Below are 21,261 nucleotides of genomic sequence, written 5' to 3'. Positions count from 1 at the left end.
GGACTCTGCAACAGGCACAAGCACGCAAAAGGTATGTCCTCCACCTCCCCACCACACCAAAGAACAAGTGAAATACAGCTTGGCTGCAGGGTGAACCTTCTCGGGCATCAAATGTTATGTTTCTGTTATGATATCACCACACTACCACGAGGGAATGCAAAGTAATAAAATGTACTATAAATACGATTACACACCCTACGGAATTAGTGTCCCTTTAATGGGAAATAATTAGACCATGATCTACAAGTAACAAAATAGCCAAGCGCAGGCACTGGGGGCACAGCACTGCACGGCCAGCTGTGAGCCGGGTCCAGCTCTTGCTACTTACTATAAACATTCTTCATTGAAAGAGGGGGATGTGTGTGTGTCACATACAATATGACTGCCAGACACAGCAGTTAACAGGGAAAAAAGCAACCCAGTTGGAAAAAACAATCTCTCTCAACACACACACACACACACACACACACACACACACACACACACAGAGGGGGGGAGAGGGAGAGGGAGAGAGAGAGAGAGAGAGAGAGAGAGAGAGAGAGAGAGAGAGAGAGAGAGAGAGAGAGAGAGAGAGAAGGGATGTGGGCTTTGTAGTAATTTAACTTCAATACCACACAGAAAAACGCCTGGAGTCGTTTCCCAGGGAGAACCCAGCATGATTACCACAGTTGGGCCATAAACCTAGAATCTTGCTGTCTGCAACAAGCCAGAAAAAAACCCTGAGAACAAAAAGTGAATGCCCCCCCCCCCAAAAAAAAACCTGTCATCAGAGATCCATAATGAACCTGGAAATACTCTCTGTATTTTAAATATACTTTTTCCTCTGATCCAGAAACACCAGTTCCTTAACAAAGAGATTTATTTAGGTGGGACTTAAAAAAAAAAAAAAAAAAGAGGGGAAAATACCAGGCTGCAAAGAGTGACAAAAACTTATTTTAAAATCTACAAAGCATGTCTTTGTTAACTGCTCGGGAGCAGAGGGTGTGGTGGAGCAACCCCGTGTTTACACACACAAACTTGTTTCGGAAAAGCACAGCGTTTTGAATGGCAAAAAAAATAACCTCTGTGAGACCTAGATTCTAGTCTGCTCAATGCCAGAACTTCCAAGTAGACTCCAGTCACATATTGTCTTTGCTGGATTAACAGCCAACAAAGAAAAGAAGCCAGCGCCAATGGCATTCTATGCATAGGAGCCACATGGGACAGCCTGGGGCAAGGCGAAGCCTAACGTACAAAACATGACTGCTCACAGTGCTGAAAATACTCTGTATTCAAAGCCTCCGTCTGGTTTGGAGATATCTTTCTTACGCACAGCAAGGTCACTCAACTGCAATCATTATTTTAGATCACACAAACAGCAAATCCAATACTTCTTTAAGCAGTAAATTTCTCTTCCTAGAAGAGCATTAAGAGGTACTTTCTCCTCAAGTTTGACCACTGCTTCATTTTCAAACAATTTCCCTCCCCATATCCGAGGGTAAGTGTTCGTCTGTGGAGACCCTGTCCCTGCACAGACTTACAGCCTGTGCAGTAAGTTATTTACATGACCGTCACTAGCTCAGTTACTAGCTCTTGCTAGATGACAGTATGAGAGACAGGAAGCACACTGAGCAACTCACACAGGAGTTACTCAGTACCCCTAGGGATCACTCCCCAAAAGACACATTCCATTTCAACAAAGCCACCATGATCCTGTATTTGTAACTGGAAAGATGTTAGGCTGGGAGGCACAATCTGTTAGCTTTCCATTTGGGAGACTAAAGCCAAGCACATCAGATTACATCCACCCACCAATCCTTTATTAAGGGCAGAAATTCTGGCTATTCCCCAGCACAGGCTGACATTGAGATGACCAGGTGTTGGACCCTGTGTGTTCCCTGACTGGCATTTAATCACATGTAGACTCTGAACTGAAGTTGTTTCATCCCTAATACCCAGGGAGTGCATAACTCTGTCTCAAGAATCCTCTTGATGAGACTTTCTGTCAACCTCAAGCTATTCTACAATTTGTGGAGTTTCAATTGAATTCTGTAGAAAGATGAGTTCATGAACACACATTCTTTTTAGGCAGGGCAGTAAACAGGAATATAATTGATTAAGTGCCCTGCATGTTATTCCCACTTTGAGGGTGCTTTCAAGACTTACATATAACTTGATCATGTTCATTCTCAAAACTGGGACATGTGGTTCATGGGGATTTGATGTAAACATTCTAGTTTCTTAGGAAGACAAAACACTGCGTTAGCTAGATATCTCAGCCCATAGAGGCACTGGCCATGCAAATCCAGTCACCTGTGTCCCTGGAACTTATGCAAAAGTGGAAGGACAAAACCCGTTCTACAAAGCTGTCCTCTGACCACCACAGAGACACTATATATTCAATGTCAATTACATATATATTATAAATCTATGTATAAAATGTATGTTACATCAGCTATCTTCAAGCATGTCTGTGGGATTTCTTCTTTTGCTTCTGGTGGGTTTTATTGCCTGTATGGATTTGTTGATTTTTCCAGAATGAGGAAAGGAACCTCACACATGCCACGGAGCCACACCTCCAGTCCTATGCTAGTCTTTGGAAATTACTTTCTAAGATTTTTTTTCTTGAGAAGGTACCACTGTTTCATTTGAACTGCTAAGGAGATTTGCTTTACCTCTAACACTGCTAATTAGATTTCTATTCCCCAGAGACAATCACCATAGAGCTGTCGGTGAACTCCCTGTGGTATTCTGAGGGACATTTTTAAACAGCCACGAGGCTTGGTTACAAGATTGATGGCATCCTTACAGATGTAACTTGCATTTGTGTTCCCCAAACAAAGCATAATAAGGCGTTTGGATGAGGCTATCTTAGGTGACTTTTATTACTATTAACTATAAAAAATACATACATACCCAAATACATTTTCTGTCCTAGCAATACACGAATATTTGCCAGAATCGAGAACTTGAACAGTGGGTCAAAAATAGTCTTCTTTGGGAGCCTGTGCACTGCTGTGAGCGACCCAGAGGCTCTCAAAGGCACCACCCGAAAAATTCAGTTTTTAAGAAAGAAAGCAAAACTCAAAACCAAGGACTTACCAATCTGTTCTCGTCAAAGACTTCAAACAGGAGCCTGTGATTGGATGGATTTACCTAAAAGGGACAGAAACTATATTTCAAAAATCAACAGGTATCATTTTGAATTTGATCTAAGAGACAGGAAAAATTAAGAATGATTTCTAGCACACTGAACTCTACTGTATACCAATGACTGACCTGCATATCTGCTATTATTCTACCCCGAATATCCAGGCATACCAGAAAAAGACAATACTTTTATTGTTGTTTCTTAACAGTCTTAAAGGAACCCCAATCTCTTTTGCAAAGGTACCCTCATATCTGTAGATCAAAGTGTTATACTCACTGGCCTAAAGATGATAATGATGAACATGTGAACAGCTTTATACCATGTGCCCACCTCCAACCATGATTTCCTGAACTGCTAACACTATATAGACTCATTTAATCCTCCAACAAGCCAACAGGGTGTAACTACTACTTCATTTTCACACAGAAATCACTGAGACCAAGTAAGTGAAGCAATTTGCCCAGGAGCACACAAGCCTGGATGCTGAGCCAGCAGGCCTTGCCCTGGGGTAGGGTAAAGTCACAGCCCTAAGTATCGTCAGTCTCTCTTCTTTCTTTCTCTTTATCCAAACTCACCCAATTAACCTGTGTTTCATCATGTGGACTCAGGTGCCACTGACTAACTACCAATCCTGCCAGACGTGGCACCGGGCGTTGCTATTTACACTCTGGCCTGTCAATCAGGGAAGAACAGCCTGAGAGAACTTCTCTGTCTTATTTTGGGGAAAGGGACCCAGGAGATTGCAAACGTTTGATGTCCTCAAGTTCTCTAAGGCCATCAGCAGTGATGACAGGCAAGTGAGATGGGACTAATGCTAGGCGTGGGCTCCTAATGGAACATGGAATGAACTTATATTTGATTGTAGCACAGACAGCTCCTGGCCCTGTGTCTGCAGACAGCTTTGCAACAGAGAAGGCAGACAGATGGCTGTCTGTTCATCAGCTTGGCAAAGGGTCGCACACCCAGCAGAAATGCATCAATAGTCTACAGCAGGAACAGGCACATACTAGGCATTCAGTAAGAAACTGGGCAGGGAATAAGACAAAGATCTTTTCAAAAAGATTAAAACAGAAACAGCAATGTGCCTACAGATCCGATTCATCGAAAAAGTTTTACGTATAATAAAATTCATACAACATGTTTCAAATGGAAGGAATGCAAACGATTTAGCCTCACAAGAAAACTGCTTTCTGTATTTGAGTGTTAATAAAGATCCAGATTCTCAGCCCCCAACAGCTTTTCAGGCCTCCACGAAGTTACCTAATATATATCTGGTAGAGGCTGAACATGGGATCTACCAAGTGTTAAGACCTCAGAGCCACATTTCAGCTCTGAACGTAAGAGAAAACAGATGCAGGGCAAGTCATCCAAGTTTGCAGCACAGAAATCCTATCATGGCTGAAAGGAAGAAGCCAGGACTGTGTGCAGGGGATATACTGGCCGCGTGGTTCTTAGCATTAGAAGGCCTAAGCTGGAGCAGTTTGGAGGTGGATCTTTTTTTTTTTTAGTATCACAGGTGTTCAGACAACTCACGTTTTCATTTTTTAAAAGGGAAAGGCCTCCTTTTTCTCTTCCAGTTAAATGGCTGAAGGGCTTAATACTTCCAATATTTGCTAGCAAACACCAGCAAGCATTGGGCTCCGTTAATTCACAGAATCCCCTTCAGTATCCAGCTGTTCTAAACGGGGTGTGGGTGGTGTGGGTGGTGTGGGAGGCTGTGGAAATGTTCCTCTACTCGGTATCGAAAGTAATTGCATACATTAGATCTCTGAATTAGAAATCTCTCTCCTCTATCCAGAACATAACTGGTAATTTTCTGTCTTTTGTGGGGAGGCAGTGCTGGAGATCCAACGCAGAGTCTCTAGAATGCTAGGCAAGTGCTCTACCACTGAACTATCCCTGGCCTCATCACTGGGACTTTATAACGCTTCCTTTCAATTATCTCTCTACTCTGGATGAGCAATTCATAATCCATATCACAGAGAAATCATCCAACTACTGTTTTAAACTGCATTGTCTTTCTGCCTTTTTCTTCAAATTTTATTTTTTAAAGGTTGCAAAACAAACCCACAACTGAAATTAACCAGACCCCAAGACTTACTTTCTTCTTATTTTAAAGAAAAGTTTGAGTGAAAAAAAAAAATAACATGATATCTTGACGACCTTTATTTCTCCTGAAACCTCCACAGATTTTTCAAAATTTGGGACACATTCTGAGTCTCCCAAACCCAAACATTTCCTATCTTAAGAGAAATTTCTTACTTGAAATGCTGTCTCATTTTCTTTCCACAAGTCTGTTTTGATCTATCAATCTAGATAGCAATAATTATTACAAAATGAGAAAAACTTACTCTAAAATAAAATTCCTCGTTCCACTTCGGGTTCAGCGTCTGGAAGAGAGATTATTCTGTGATCTTCAGCTGTGTTGGAACCGACAGTTACTAATAGAATACAAACGCTTCACATTTGTGCAAACATTTTCCTCATAAGAGTGATCTTCAAAATGGCAATAAAAGCAACATTAGTCAATTATTTGAGACTAGTCTATAAACCTAAAATGGATGGGGAGGGACTGACTATATTTATGAAACTCATGATTCATGACTATGAAACCATAAATTACACGAGCTTACCCAAAGAAAAAATGCTGGGACTTACTGACAAAGAGCGACGAAAACAAAAATTCCCTTGACAGAATGATGTTCAAAACGATTTACTCTGTCAAGAAGGAAGTAAACTCTGTTGACTCCCGTCTACCTGCTACAAGTGTGTGCTCAAGTAGGAAAGGCTGAAAGCTCTCAACATTGACATTTGAAGAATATTTGTATAAAGAACAATATCGAGGAGATTTTAATAGACACACAGACAGACACACACACATACATAGTAAGCAAAGGCAACTGAATTTTTTTCTTTCTCCCAAAGCAATCATTTAAAAGATAGCCTTTGACCTTCTTCATTCATGGACCATTCGCCTTAAAGACACATCCTGAAAGACGGCAGCAACAAAATTTTGGTGCTCGGCCCGCACAAAACATCCTTCTAAATTAACATGAAGCACTGTCTGTGAAGGAACCCATACACACATACACACCACACACACATAGTACACACCACACACATAAAAGTCAGGTAAAAACAACCTCTAAAAAAATTCTGAAAATGAAGTTAGGTCATCAACACATTGACCTTTTAACAGGGGAAAGAGGAAATCCCAGCACAGTATACCACACATGCAAACAACACACCACGACAACGGTCAACTGACCCTGATTCACAACAACAACAACAAACTGCACTTTCCCCACGCCCCAAACCCAGAGACCCCCACCCTAAATGACTGCACTTTGGGGCATGAATAGAACTGAGATGGAATTGGGGGTGGTGAACGCTCCCCTCCCGAACTGGAAGAATGAACATGGAATGAAGGGGAAGGGGCTGCCAGGCGGGCAAGGGACAAAAGGAGACCCCAGAGCAAAGGAGCAGGGACACAGGTAGAGGAAGCCTGAGCTCCCCCACCAGCACGGCACAGCACAGCACAACACCGCACAGCACATACTAACCAGGAGGCTGGCTGCCAGAACGGAGACACTCCCTCCAGCTGGTGAAGGGAGGGAGAAGCAGGGCTGCCACTCCGAATGAAAGACATGGTAATGCCCTGGTCACCGGCATGGGTGCTCCTTGGGCTCTAGTCCAGCAGGGGACCAGGCCCCCTGATTGCTGTTCCGATGTGGTGTCCCAGCTTCACTGGGAACAAGTGCCAGTTCCTAACACTGGGAACAATGGCCTCCGTGCTCAGAGGCAGCCTCCCACTAATCTCTACACTGCCTTCTGTTTGCAAACAGATTTCACTGCTGGTTTCAATGCCAGGTGAAGGACACTGCATTACTGTTTCCTACACAAAATGACCTGATCGTGCCATAGATCCTAAGCATCTCCACAGCAGCAGGAAGGCTGCAATCTTTTTGAAGCAAGCATGGAATCAGAAAACATTCTGTAAAGTGATCAGACTATCTAACAGACTCAGAAACTGTGTGTGTGTGTGTGTGTGTGTGTGTGTGTGAACTCTAAAACACAAATTAGCATTCTTGGTAGAAAACATGCAACTTTTAACACAGCCCCAACCCCCACCCAAGAACTTTTATATATATGTATGTATGTATGTATGTGTATATATATGTGTGTGTGTGTGTATATGTATATATGTGTGTGTATGTGTGTGTATGTGTGTGTGTGTGTGTGTGTGTGTGTGTGTGTGTGTGTGTGTGTGTATGGAGAGATACAGAGACAGACATAGGGGTGAGTGAATTTAGCTGAGATGGATCAGTCAGTAAAAAACTTGCTGTAAGAGCATGAAGGGCTGAGTCCCAGCACCCATATAAACAGTGGATGGAGCAGTTCTCAGCAAGTGTCATGCCAGAGGCAGGGGACAGGGGATCCTGGGGCTCGCTGGTATGCACATCTACTCAAGCCACCAAGTTCTGGGTTTAGTGACAGACCCTGCCTCAAAAAACAGGGGAAAAATGGTTAAGGAAGACACTTGAGTTTCGCCTCTGGCCTCCACACATATATGTTTATTTCTCTCTCTATATGAACATGCACAACACACACATACAACAGGAAAAGACACACGGACACATGTATAACTTTATTACTATTACATCCTGTGTATTTTCATGGCACTAAGCATTTTGCTTCCTCAGGTACCAGTTACTCTACAAGTCAAACCATTCCCCTTCACCTGCCAAGTCTACCACCCATTTCATTAAATGAACTTTAAACTACAGCTTAAATTTCTTTATGAAAAACATTAAGTTAACCAGAATAATTTATTTGTTTGGTTGTATGTGTTGTAAGGGGGAAAAAAAAAACTTCATACAGATAACTCAGGTAAAACACGGAAAAGTTTTGGACTATGGGCAATTTTTAGATGCAATAAGAGACACTTAAAATAAAAATATTGCTATCTTATTCTTAAAACATAAACTTCTACAAAGCCAAAATATAAAAGGTAATTGGGTTAAATTATGACTTATCTGAATTTCATAAAAGTTTGAACCTACCTTTTTAATTGTCTTTGTCTGAACCAAAGCAAGTTCTCTATTCTCATCCGCTACATACAAGGACAGCTTCACATACGGGTCACTGCAAGGCAATAGCTCAGATTTAGTGGTACTATAGCTTTTTCATTAAGAACAAGCAAGCAAACAAAAGCACAAAATGGAATGAGAATGCAAACACCGGGCAACACCCCAGCTCATGTGTACGTCCATACATCAAGTAGCATATTTTGATAAATGGTCCTGTCAAAGAGCCCAAATTAAATAACACACAAAGAAACCAGCATTTTAACTTTAAAGGTGATCTTTCCAATAATCAACCCAAAACAATTAAAGCTGTTATTGCTTTCAGACTTTTGATAGTTTTTCAGAGAGATTATTCGGATTAATGTAATCATATTATTAATATTTTCAGAGAGATTATTATTTTATTTGTTTCCACAAATAAAAAACCTAATTCATATTCTCATTTCTGTCATGCAGGTAAAATATTTTTCTCCTAGTGGAGGTAAAACAATGATTATTCACCTAAATCGTGACAGATAAAATCAACCAACACTTCAAAACTAAACACAGATGCCTAAAAATTCAATGTCACCCAAAGGTAGATACTTGAAAAAAAATCTCAATGAAAATTTCATTTTCCTGACTACAAGTCCTTGTATATCCTATAAGCCTTTACCTTGAGAAGCTGGCATCTGCCAGCAGGAATGTATTAAAAAGTGTACCTACTGCAGACAATCTACTCAGAGTGCCAATCTACTCAGATTCTCTAGTGTTTCTAACCCAAATGCTCAAAACTAGTCAAGTTTTCATTCTTGAAAAACTGGGGTGGGGACAGTCAGATGGCTCAGCAGGTAAAGTCCCTGTATAAAGTGTGAGTATAAGGACCTGAGTTCAATCCCTGGTACCCACAGAAGGGTGGAAGGAGAGAGATGACTCTACGCACGCGCACATGCAGAAAAAGATGACCTGTATGGAGGTATTTCTTATCTGCTCCTCTCCAGAGCCCAGAAAACACACATGTTCTCAGACATTCTCTTATATATTCACCTTCCTGGTTTGCTTATTTAATTTTCTATATCTGCTAATTTATTTCTATCACTCTATTGTGCCAGTTTCAAGCCAACTTGAGAGAGATGTTATTCAGCTGGCCAGAGTGGCATACTAACAAAACCTTAGAATTTATAAGAAGTCGGAGGCCTGAGAATGGAGAGACCCTGTCTTAGAAAGACAACCCCCCCCCCAAATACACACAACAGAGTCATCCCAACAACAATTTTACAACTTCCAGAGCATTCCCCAAGATTACAGAAAATACTTTGAGATGCTAAGAGTACATTACTTCCTATTTGGTATCCTCATTAAGTATGTGTCATGAACCCTTCATAAAAGACTAGCAGCAAAAAGATTGTAGTCGAGACCCAACACACCAAACACAGGTCTGGGAGACGCTTCGGTGGAGAAAGACCTTGCTCTGCAAGTGTGAGGACCTGAGTTCGGATCTCCAGCGCCCAAATAGAAGTTGAGGATGGAGGCACATCTGGATGGCAGAGACCGGCCTTTCCCAGCTCACTGGCCAGCCAGCTTAACCAAATCATCGTCGTCATCATCATCATCATCCTCTTCCTCATAATAATGATACATATTATTAATACTATTAACAGTATTATATCATAATACTACTAATAAAAACCAAGAACCAACTGAGGAAGGCCATGTGGTCCTCTGGTCTCTATACACATCCGAAGGGGATAACTGCATCCACAAACCCGCACACCCACCTACACATACATCCCCCGCCAACTCCCAACACACACAAAATCAAAGGTCTGTAGGATATCAGTATACAGAAAAAGATACACTCATTAACCTTATCTTTGTTCATAAAATATAAAGCTTGCCTTGTGGAAGGAACATTTAACTAGATAAATCCACTTCTTAGCAGGACACAGCTTCAGAAAAACAGCCACCAAGAGCCATCACCTACCACATGCACAGGGCCCCAAGAACACCTTCTCTTGGAGGTTTCTGGTCTGAGGCGTGGGCCAAATTTGCCTTTCTGGTCAGTAATGCTCGTTAGCTTTAGCCTATCCAACTCTCTGAGAGGAGAGGGTTGTTAAAATATAGATTGCTGGGCCCCATGGCCCAAAGCAAACTCAGATAGCCTAAGGGGAGACTCCAGAAGTTACATTTCTAGAAAATTCCCAAGATGCAGAGGCACTTGATGCAGGAACCATGCTTGGAAAACCAATGTTCTAAGTGGTATTTAAAAAGAGCATTTTCCAGCAGTAGACTTGATTTCCTTTCTTTTCAAGCTACCAATCTACTGCTTTGAAAGCCCCTGATGTCTGATTTCAGTCTTGAGAACAGGCTTCTGGTGTAGCATAGAAGAGTGTAATCTCTCACACGTAACCCTGGAATTACACAAAATACCATATACTCTGCTGTGTTTTTAGATTTTTATGTCCTGCTGCTATCAGAATTGCTGGCTACTATGTAACTACAACCAGCAAGTAGCTAAGCCTCACCTTAATAAAACATCCATATTCTTCCCCCGGTGATTGATTTACCTCGGGGCATAGCCCCTGAATAACTTATAAATGACACACCCAGTTTGGCTTTGTGGGTGAGGTCTCTGATGATGGGACAGTGTCTTCCAGCTGTCATGAGGAAGGAAAGTATGCCTGTACACGTACTGACTGGAGTGCTCAAGGTATAATAGACCCTATGAAATATGGACCAAGGAACTTCCAGGTGCACAATTCAGCCTCAAAAGAGCCAAAGGCCAAAGGGCTGGAGCAAGCTAAAGGTGAGTGTGGTGCAATTCCAAGGCTAGGAAAACAGTATCTGGTCTATATGGCTCTGGTGTATCCCTTCCCTTTCTGCTGGGGCTTAGCCACACTCAACCTGGGGCTACTCATGAATGAGGAGGGATGACAATTCCTACCTCACAGGGTTATCAAGAAACCACAGAACATCACTGAGAGTCAGTACAGTGCCCAACAGTACATATGCCCCGACACAACGGCTGCTGTAAATACTAATTTTTCCTTGCTCTCTTAGGAGACATTTGGGGCTCACTAGCTGCTTCTATTTCCCACATGTGCTGACTGTTGACAGAGTTGACAGTGATCTGCCACATAGTTTGAACTGGGTGTGCCAACCACAGCTCGACAGGTATTCCATACTTCCTTGTTATTCATACCCACAGGCACCTGGGTGAGATGCTCAGGCTAGCCATCATATTCAAAACAACCCATTCCCGGTTCCTAGTTACTGCTCTGGTGTCTGATCTTAGTACAGCTCAGGGTTAGCAATAGAACTCTGTAAGCAGCTCGAGCCCTGCAGGCCCCTGTGAACTGGAAGAGGAGTAGTATTCTACAAATCTTTGAAACAAGGTGGGCTGATCGGGCTAGATGTTCCTTCCCCCGGGGAAGCTTTCTATTTCATTGACAAAAGGCAAACTATACTCTCCCTCCTTTTTAGCCCCTTCTAAGGAGCCAACAAATTGGTACTAGGCTTCAAACCACCTATGTGGTCACTATGTGCATATTCCCATATTCCATGCCATGTGGGGAGATAAACCTCAGACACAGAAGGCCCTGTCTCTGCTCCACCTGCCTGGCGCAAAGAGAAATAAAATGATGACTATGACCAAGTTAGTTGGCCAAGAACCCAGGTTCTTGTCTCTGACCTCATATAAGACAAGGTCACTTAGAATCTGGGAGCCTTGCTTTACCTTAGAACTGTGAGTCTCCATTGACTGACTGTCCCAGGAGATAACCATGCATGCATTCAACTGGGTACCACTGCCAGAGAGGAATCTGAAGGGGTACAGGCCAAGATAAGGGGGAAGGGATTCCAGGCAGAAGGATCTAAGGCAAAAGCTGGTGATGGGTCTGAGCTGGGGGGTTGGGTTTTCAAAGGCCTGGCTTGGCTGCAATCTGAAGAGCTCACAGACAGCAGACAACGTGGATTCACACTGTGAAGAGGCAGGCATCCCTTCTGGGGCTTCAACCTTGGCCCCCCTACTGTTGCTGGATAATCCTGAGGAACTCACAGAACTTCTCTGTACCCTAATCCTACCATGTATGCACTAGGGATTACAGCAGTACTTTATAAGGAAGCTGCTGGGAAGACTGAGATGAGTACAGTGCTTAACCAATACGAGTGCCCAAGGAATGTGTGTAGCCGCATCACGGTCTTCACAGGGAGGTTGCTTAATACGCATCTGTGAGCAGGTCTTTGACAAGGTGTAAGGCAGGAGGTACTGGGGAGGCTTCACCACCGGGACTGAGAATGGTCTCAGCAGAGAGGTCTCAAAGGTCAGAAGGAAGGAAGGAGGTAGGGACGAGCTCTGACGGTAGAATGCTTGTCTAGTGTGCACAAAGCCCTCCATTTGATCCCCAACACTGTATAAACTGGGTGTGGTTAGCGCACATCTGTGATCTTACCAAGCAGTCAAGAGCATGGAGGCAAGAGAATCAGGAGTTCAAGATCATCCTTGCCTACATAGCAAGTTCGAGGTCAGCCTGGAATGCGCGGGTTCTAGTTACAGGGATACTTTCTGCTCCCTGTCCCACAGGGATGCCGCTGTGGTAAGTTTGTTAGGAAGTGTCAAATAAGGAAAGCCAGGACTGTCACCAGAGAACCCCAATGATTTAATGCAATTTTAAGACGCCTGAAATTTCAGACTGAACCCTAAAGCCAAATGTCTAGGTTGGGAAGACAACAAAATGTACCACCTAGAAGGATGTTAGGTGCTTCCTTATTTTGCAGAGATAACATACAAGGTCAAGAAGTGAACAGCTGAGTGGCTCAAAGCCGTTTGCTGATTTCATCTGTGTACAAGAGAAGACACCTGAGGCAAAAATCAGGAGGGTAAAATCACTTTACCTTACAGGCGTGAGACACACAAGGAGCTACAAAAAACCAATGATGAGCCGACAGGGATGATGAGATGGAGAACAGAGCCACCAGGAACCACCAGATGTCACCAAAAAGGACTTCTGTTCACTCACGAGAAGGCACATCAAAGACCTCGCTCACAGTCTATTCTGATTTTGTCAGACTTCCTGAAGAAGGGCTTTTCAACAGTCATCTCTCTCAAGCTCAACACGGAATTCTAAGCCTCGGCACTAAGAGATCAGCTCTTGTGCCAATGTGTTGATTACATCAAGGAGAGGGCCTTTGGATCTGCCCAGACCTCGACTGGATTTAAATAATTAAGAAATGCAAATCTTTCTTGGGATCTCATCTTCGCTACCCTCACCAGAGGCAAAGACCCTGTTTATGAGATCACTCCTCACAGAGAACTGAATCCTGGCCTGCCTGGGTTTACCCTGTTGCTCAGTCTTCCAGGACTCTCTGAACAAGGACATTTAGTCATGGCACGTCGCTGGTGGGGTATTACTCGACAGCTCCACTCACTCACAGAGAGCTGCATGCACTCTTCCCCACCTGCTATTTACTCATTTTTATCAGAATAAATAATCCTCACCGAGAACCACATATTTCCCAGGGGGCGAGGCAGGGCAGGGCAGGGCAGGCAGGGGCTGACATGTTTCATGGGCCACATGTTCAAGACAAATTACATCCAGAGTGGAAGACAGGGTTCCAAGTTACCACCTTGCCTGCCAGCTAGGAAGGGGTTTCTCCCGTCATGTTTGAGTATCAGGACCCTGAAAATGATCCGTAACTTGAAGGAAGTTAACATTCCTCCCTGGGAAAGGAAGGTTCTGGATGCTACCGTGGACACCTGTAAAAAGGGCGCAACTTTGTCCCCTCCTAACAAAGCACAGAGTGCTACTGACCACAGTAGGCTCCACGGTGCCACGTGTCACGTTTATTTTTACTCCCTGGCACACCAGGACTTAGCCATCCCAGATGGTGCCACCGAAAAGCCCCTTTCTCGTTCTTTCTCGTGCTTCCCATCAGTGTTACACACTTACTTAGAGCCTCAATAAGGAAATCACACTTAGAAAACACTTCGAAGTAAGGGAAAATACCTAGAAAGCGTGACAATAAACAGAACGCACACATTTTTATAACAAGTCGTGTAAGCCTGAAGAAAGCTAACACGCTTTTAGATAGAAACATTTTAATGCTCTGCTACCGGAGAGACCAATTATTGCAAGTTTCCTGGAGCCGAGCATGGCGGAAGTACCAAGAGCATTCAAAGAGCCGGTGCCCTTGGATTCAAAGCTACCCCTGGTGACTGATCCCAAAGGCACCGAGATATCAGCAAATATATACCCCAGATGCTCATTATGGCTTCATATAGAATAAGAAAATATCAGAAGCACATTCCACCCAGTTAGAGAAGTGATTAAATAAATTGTTATAATCATGAAACCAGAATATTATAAGCAATTAGAACCATATTTTCAAAGATACTTTAAAATGAGAGAAAACATAACATTAAGGATTAAGCATGATCTAAAAACGTGCCTAATTTAAAAAAACCATGTAAGTAATTGAGAAAAAAAACTAACAAGAATGTTAATAATCATTCACTTTAGATACTAGGCATGTGGTTTATTATATTTCTTTCTTTCTTTCTGGTTGTTTTTGTTGTTTTCCTAAATTTACTGTTGTGAGAAAGTGCCTGTCACTTTTACATGTGCAGAAAATGTCATGAAAATGCCACGTGCAGTTGGACATATGGCTCAGGTAGGGCACGCTCCAGTGACCCGAGACCTCCCTTACCCAAGCAGCCCTCACACTTCCTTTAAACTTAGGAAACAGCCTCCTTCAATACACACCACGAGGGACTCTGAAAGAATGCTGCCCACATGCCAGTCCTTGGGACTGAGCAAACAGAGGTGAAGTATGTATTGAAATTTGCCTCTTGCCACCAACACTGGCAGTACGTGACTCTTACACACGATTTTAACAAACATGAGAAGAGTGGGTCAGATTACAGTCATTCCCATACTGTTCCTAAGCAGATGTAAAGGGATATCAAAACTTTTTTTTTTTTTTTTTTTTTTTTTTGGTTTTTCGAGACAGGGTTTCTCTGTGTAGCTTTGCGCCTTTCCTGGATCTTGCTCTGTAGACCAGGCTGGCCTCGAACTCACAAAGATCCACCTGGCTCTGCTTCCCGAGTGCTGGGATTAAAGGCGTGCACCACCACCGCCCGGCTGGGATATCAAAACTTTATGCCTTGGGCATAAACTGTGAAGATGCCCTCAAAACACCAAAATAAAACTCTGGGTACAATTTTGTTGTTTGGAGCAAGTAGTGATTGAGTGCATTCCAGACCCTTCCTAGTCACCGTCCTGAAACCCCTGGTTGTGACTGCCTCCCTATCACCAATCTTGCCATCTACAGTAAGTCACTTGGGGGTCCCGAACCTGGGTCATGAAAAAACTCCTGAGAGCCAGAGGCCCCTGCACATGCGGCAGTCTATCAAATGCACAGACCCCTCTCGTTCCAACTGTCGGGATATGAGGTGGCTCACGAGCATATCAGTGTTAGGAGTGCTTATTAGGGGGAACTCGACCAAGACCAATATCCACTCATCCTCTGCAAGGTCAACACCGTCCAGGAAAGCAGCTGAACGAGAAAGCTGCACCTGGGAGCTACTGTTTGCCGCTTTTGTCAAACGAAATGGGACTGCATAGCCGCCTCTATCAGAAGCCACTCACCATGTTAGAATTTCTTTTTGTTGTTGTTGTTAAGAATTTTTTTTTTAACACATGAATGGAGCTAAAGAGAGACAACTAATCATGAGGCCCTCAGCAGAGACAAAAGCTTAGCTGTTTTTGGAAATTATTCCAAAGAGACACTTAGTGCTCAGCATATGCAAGGGCCTGTGGTGGATACCACAGTGGAGGTAAGGAGACAGAGGTAAACAGAAGCAGACACTGTCCCCTTCCTGGGAGAAGCCAGATGAGCGAGATACGTACATACAAGCACACACATGCATACTGAGTCTGCAGGAAAAAGTTATAAACAGTAGTTTTAAACGCATGCACGTGTGTGTGTGCGCGCGTGCGCACACATACACACACATACACGAGTATGCACAGGCCTACACCATCACTAATCCTCACAATTTCAAAAAACATGATCTAGCATGCCTAAAGATGAAGAGAAGAAACGTGAGGCCAGATGCTGAACTTCATTCTCCTTCCCAAACCCAAATTTTGCCCAGTGTATATCTGAGTGTGAGGTGCCATCTCCCACAGTACTACCCAAGAAAGCCAAAGATTAAAAACAGTCCTAAGGGGCTGGACACATGGTTCAGCAGTCAAGAGCATTTGCTGCTCTTGTAGAAGACTTGGGTTCACTTTTCCAGCATGCTCACAACCATCTGTAACTCCAGTTCTAGAGGATTTGACGCCCTCTTCCAGCTTCTGTGAGCACTGCACACACAAGGTACACAGACACAGATGGAGGCAAAATACCCATGCATGTAAAATAAAAATAAGTCAATCTTTAAAACAAAGAAAACACGCGGAAAAAGATTTAAAATACGATGGAGACAATTATAAACCACGCAAATAAACACACACTTAACAAAGTGCTCCATATACATGCGTTCACAAAATACTGTATATGGCCATTAGAATTACACCAGGAAGGAGGTGGACAGTCACTTGTTCTTGGCTTCAAGGCTGAAACACGCTCTATTATCACCACTGCAGAAGGAAACACAACTCTACTGTAGAAACACATCCAACTCCATAAAGAGTGTTACCTTGCTGTGCTGTCTTCTAAGTTGCCACTACCTAGGAAGACCAACGTATGGTCAAGCTGCATGTGGTGCCTTCGCCTACACGGCAGCAACTATAAAACTTAAAGTTAAAACACTGTGTGTGTGTGTGGGGGCGGGTGGCAGTGGACGGGGCGGGGGTGGGGTGGGGGGGAAGGCTGGAGAGATAGCTCAATGGCTGATGGTATTTGCTCTTCTTCCAGAGGACTGAGTTTGGCTCTCAGTACTCAAGTCAGACGGCTCACAACTGCCTGTAACTCCGGTTCCAGGGGATCTGACGCCCTCCTCTAGCTTATGGAGAAACCACCCCACAACCTACACACACACACACACACACACACACACACACACACACACACACACACACGCACGCACCATGTGTGTATCAAAGGAATAAGAAATTTACATCATTAAGACCAAGAAGTAAAGTCTAAGTGGGCATGGTGGTGAACAGCACTGGGAAGGCAAGGGCCAGCCTGGTTTACACAGCAAGTTCCAGGACAGCCAGGGCTCCATAGAGTGACGCTGTCTCAAGAAACAGGCAAATGAGCAACAACAACCCCAGACAAACAGACAACAAAAATGGGACAAAAAGCCTGAAAGGGCCTTTAAGAAAGGTACGCAAACAGGTTGAGTAAAAAGGCCCACTTCTTAGTGTCTGTTAAAGACATCAGTGCAGCAGGCTTCATCATCCGTCAGCATCTCTCTGTGGGTCTCATGCTCCTGGTTAATTACCATGTCAACACACAGCACTGCCTTTATTATCGCTTTAGGGGTTCCAAAAACCGACTCTGTCAAAGAGAGCAAAAGTACTATTTTCCACACAAAATTAAGGGTGGGCGCAATTAACACCTGTTAACCTGTGAGGGAAAATGTAAAACTTCCGAACTGATTAGACAAGACTTTGAAAGGGTAAGTTTATAGAAAAAAAAAAAAAAAAAAAAAAAACAACAAACGTAACTGTGGAGTGTGTGAGCATGGTCGCATCCTCGCAAACAACATGAGAACGTTCTAAGAGGTTTTAGCGACTTCAGGCAAACCTACTGCCTAATGGAAGTGAGACGCAGAAATAATCCACTCAGAGATACCAAAAAAGAAATGGGTTTCTGAGAATAGAAACGATTCTGCGAAGATAGAACTCTCTTGCTGTGCCCGCTCCTCAAGTGCTGTGGGGGAACTGGCTCTTCATGTTCCGTCTTCAGTAAGTGCCATAGAAACTGTCCTGCGGTGAGAAGGTGACATCACACGAGCTGTCATCAGAGAGGACAGCCATGTTCTTTCCCTGCGGCCCCCTGGATGCCAGAGAAGCCTAGGCTAGGGTCCTAACCACTTCTGTTATCTCTAATGCTAAATTACTACCTCCAAGAAGTTCTTTGAAAACCAGGGCAATTTTCTATTCCAGCAGTATTTTCTACTCTAAAATAAGGAAGTTTGCTGGTGTTGACTAACTAGGAAACAGAAGCCAACCTGTATGTCACACACGCAAAGTTGTCACACCAGTAATCTCGTGTCACAAAGAATATGAATCCTACAGAAAATTGTGACAACAGTGAGATTAGATTTTTTCCCATGGAAGGAATCTGTTGTTCCCCCCACCTTCTGTCTTTCTCCAAACCCTCTACTTCCAAGCTTCACTAATGCTTTCCTTAGAAAGTTGATATCCACTCCGGAGACAGCTCACAGCAGTTCTGGATGTACACAAGTCCTCTGTTACACACACACTTAGAAGACACAAAGTGGCAATATAGATCCACATGAACTAGCAGCAATTGAGGTGACCGAGGAAGTCTGGTTGCTGAGGAATTCCTGACGCAAGGAGTCTCACACTGGACAGCCCTAAGAATCACTTAGAGCGGTGGTTCTCAACCTTCCTCATGCTGTGACCCTTTAATACAGCTCCTCATGTTGTGGTGACCCCAAACCATAGAATTATTTGTTGCTATTTCATTAACTGTAAATTTGCTACTGTTATTAATCATAATGCAAATTATGGCTGTAGGCGACCCCTGTGGAAGGGTCATCCAACCCTCAAAGGTGTTGCAACCCACAGGTTGAAAACCGCTGTCCCAGGGGGTTTATTAACCTACAGATTTCTAGACCTCAACCTGAATCTTCCAATTCAGAACACCTCAGAGTATGCGCTTCTGACAGCTGGCTCATAAGAGCAGACCACTCTGGGACCTATCATGACTCCATTTTGCCCTCTTTGCAGGTTCCAGTACAGAGAGCTCATTTTACTGTGTGGAGGATGGGAGACTGAGAAGGAAATAGAGACAGCCTCATCTCTAGTGGAGAGTGAGGACTCGCCTCTGGGTGGCCTTCCCCCGGTCATCTGATGTTATACACATTTTACTAGGGTCACCAGAAGGGCAGCCTACAAGAACTACCTGTAATAATAATTGACCAGCCATCACTGTGTGTGTGTATCTCAGTGAGGTGGAGGTGGGAGGGGAGTGTGTGTCTAGGAAAGGCAAGTCAGGACCCGCCCAGTTAAAAATAAAAACAAAACAAAAACAAATTATCGGTCGAGAGCTAGAACAGTTAGGAGCGCCTTGCGACAGTAAGTGTTCTCCAAGAACTCCATCCTAAAGAAAACAAGAGGAGGAACACTGAGCTCTGAGCCCCATCAGTCAGTTTGTTATGGGAGTCTGGTGGGATGTGGAGTTAGCAGACCTGCTCATCCACTTCCTTCCTGATTAGAAAAAAACAAATCACACCGAGTAAAACTTCATAAACTAAACACTCAATGATACATGCTGGTTAGTTTACTATACATTGCTTTTCCAAAGTAACCCTGTCCATTCCTGATTAATAAAGTAGCATGAAACACACATTAAAAAAAAAAAAAAGAACTGTGCTAAAATCAAGTGTGGAAAAAGATTCGCCAATGAGTTATTCTCTTACAATCAATCTTACATGGAAGGTCCCAAGCTAACCTCAACCTCCCGTTGAGAGGGAGAGTATGCTGAGCGGGCATACTGGACTTAATGCCAAAGCAGAGTCCACACTCAACTGTGTCAAATCCCTAAAGAGGGCATGTTCTAAAGGGCAGAACTGCTTGGGAGGAATTCAGCCTTTATTAACTAACCAGGGAGGAAAACTCCTTTAATTAAGGTGGAAAGAGTCACCCTGTCCCGAAGCACCTTTGGTGACCCATGTGACCTTGTCCTTATGAAAAGGAGAAACTGACATGCACAGAGGAGAGACACAGAGATGATCTGGTGACAGGGAGGCCGCACCTATAGGCCAGGGACACAAAGTGCTGCTGACTTGTCACCTGCAGCCAGAAAGCAGGAAGGAGTCATAGAGGGCCCTGCTCATACCTCCAGACAGGTGGCTTCCAGGACAGTCAGGCGGTAAATACCTTTGGGCAGGCAGCCAGCCCTGGTGCCTTGCAATAGCAGCGTTAGCAGAGCAGTATTCACGAAAGCCGCCTTTACAGGAAGCTGACAGGGACAAACAGCTTACAGAATGCCTTTTGCTCATTTGGTAACTCAGAGTTATCACTGAAAATCTCCAGTAGAGGCTGGGAAAGGGCTCATAGTCAAATGTTAATTACCTGTACAGCTATATACATACACAAAAATGTAAGTTGAGTGCTATACACGGAGGCTGGAAACACTTCCATGTCTGTTCATAGGTTTTTCCTCTCAAAAGTTTCTGACACACTGACTTTGGTCTTTGGGACTTTAACAGCCTTTGAAACTTCAGATAAGGGAATGAGGACCTGTATGAAGTTGTAGGACATTGAATGTGCTTCTAATGCTACCGTGCCAATCACACTCAGCCTGCTCTGAACTCAAAACCACCCCTGAAATTCTAGTATTTCAAAGAGTCAAAAGCAGCTCCTCACCTCTCAGAAAGACCATTTGTTAGGTCCTCTTTTAGTAGTTTTTATCTTCAAGTCTGTTAACAGGCAAACAAACCTCCACCACTTCAGCACTCCATTATTTTGAGTGCTGTGGCAAGCTCAAAACAGAACTGGAGAGAGGAAAAAGTGACTGTACTGTAATCAACAGAAAAGGGGCTAGATCATAGGAAATCCCCCACTTCTAAAGAGATGGGTATCTAGGGTACGTATTTTCCCATTTAGGCGGTTAATATATGGTGAGTACTCACATTTAAATTTGGGCCCATATACTATCAAGAAAGAGGCTCACAGAAGACATGAACTCAGCATTCATTTGCACTAAAAGTCTTGATTAACCTGCACCAGCATGAGCACCAGCATCCCTTGCCACATCTACAAGGCTGGACATCCACTGGGAATTGCTCACTGTACCCAACTCATCTAAAGAATAGTTGGGTCTTGGTTTGGGCCTTTGTTAAATCTCATAGAAATCTGAGAG

The 21,261-nt window shown here is 43.6% G+C and overlaps 1 protein-coding gene across 4 annotated transcripts in view; it reads right to left on the bottom strand.

The window, feature by feature from the left end:
- Nedd4l (NEDD4 like E3 ubiquitin protein ligase) overlaps positions 1-21,261 on the bottom strand; it is a 344,790-nt gene that overhangs the window by 139,846 nt on the left and 183,683 nt on the right. For all 4 annotated transcript variants that reach the window (XM_052742322.1, XM_052742323.1, XM_052742326.1 and 1 more), the window contains 3 exons: positions 8,194-8,275; positions 5,482-5,520; positions 3,082-3,135 (listed from right to left, as the gene is read on the bottom strand). In XM_052742322.1, the coding sequence (XP_052598282.1) occupies positions 3,082-3,135; positions 5,482-5,520; positions 8,194-8,275 (175 nt within the window). The remainder of the gene's footprint in view (positions 1-3,081; positions 3,136-5,481; positions 5,521-8,193; positions 8,276-21,261) is intronic.

This window comes from Peromyscus californicus, unplaced genomic scaffold (genome assembly GCF_007827085.1).
Source record: "Peromyscus californicus insignis strain IS unplaced genomic scaffold, ASM782708v3 Scaffold_17__1_contigs__length_78620276, whole genome shotgun sequence".
In the NCBI taxonomy this organism is placed as follows: Eukaryota; Metazoa; Chordata; class Mammalia; order Rodentia; family Cricetidae; genus Peromyscus; species Peromyscus californicus.
Note: the sequence above shows the minus strand (reverse complement) of the source record. Positions and strands in the feature narration are given on the sequence as shown.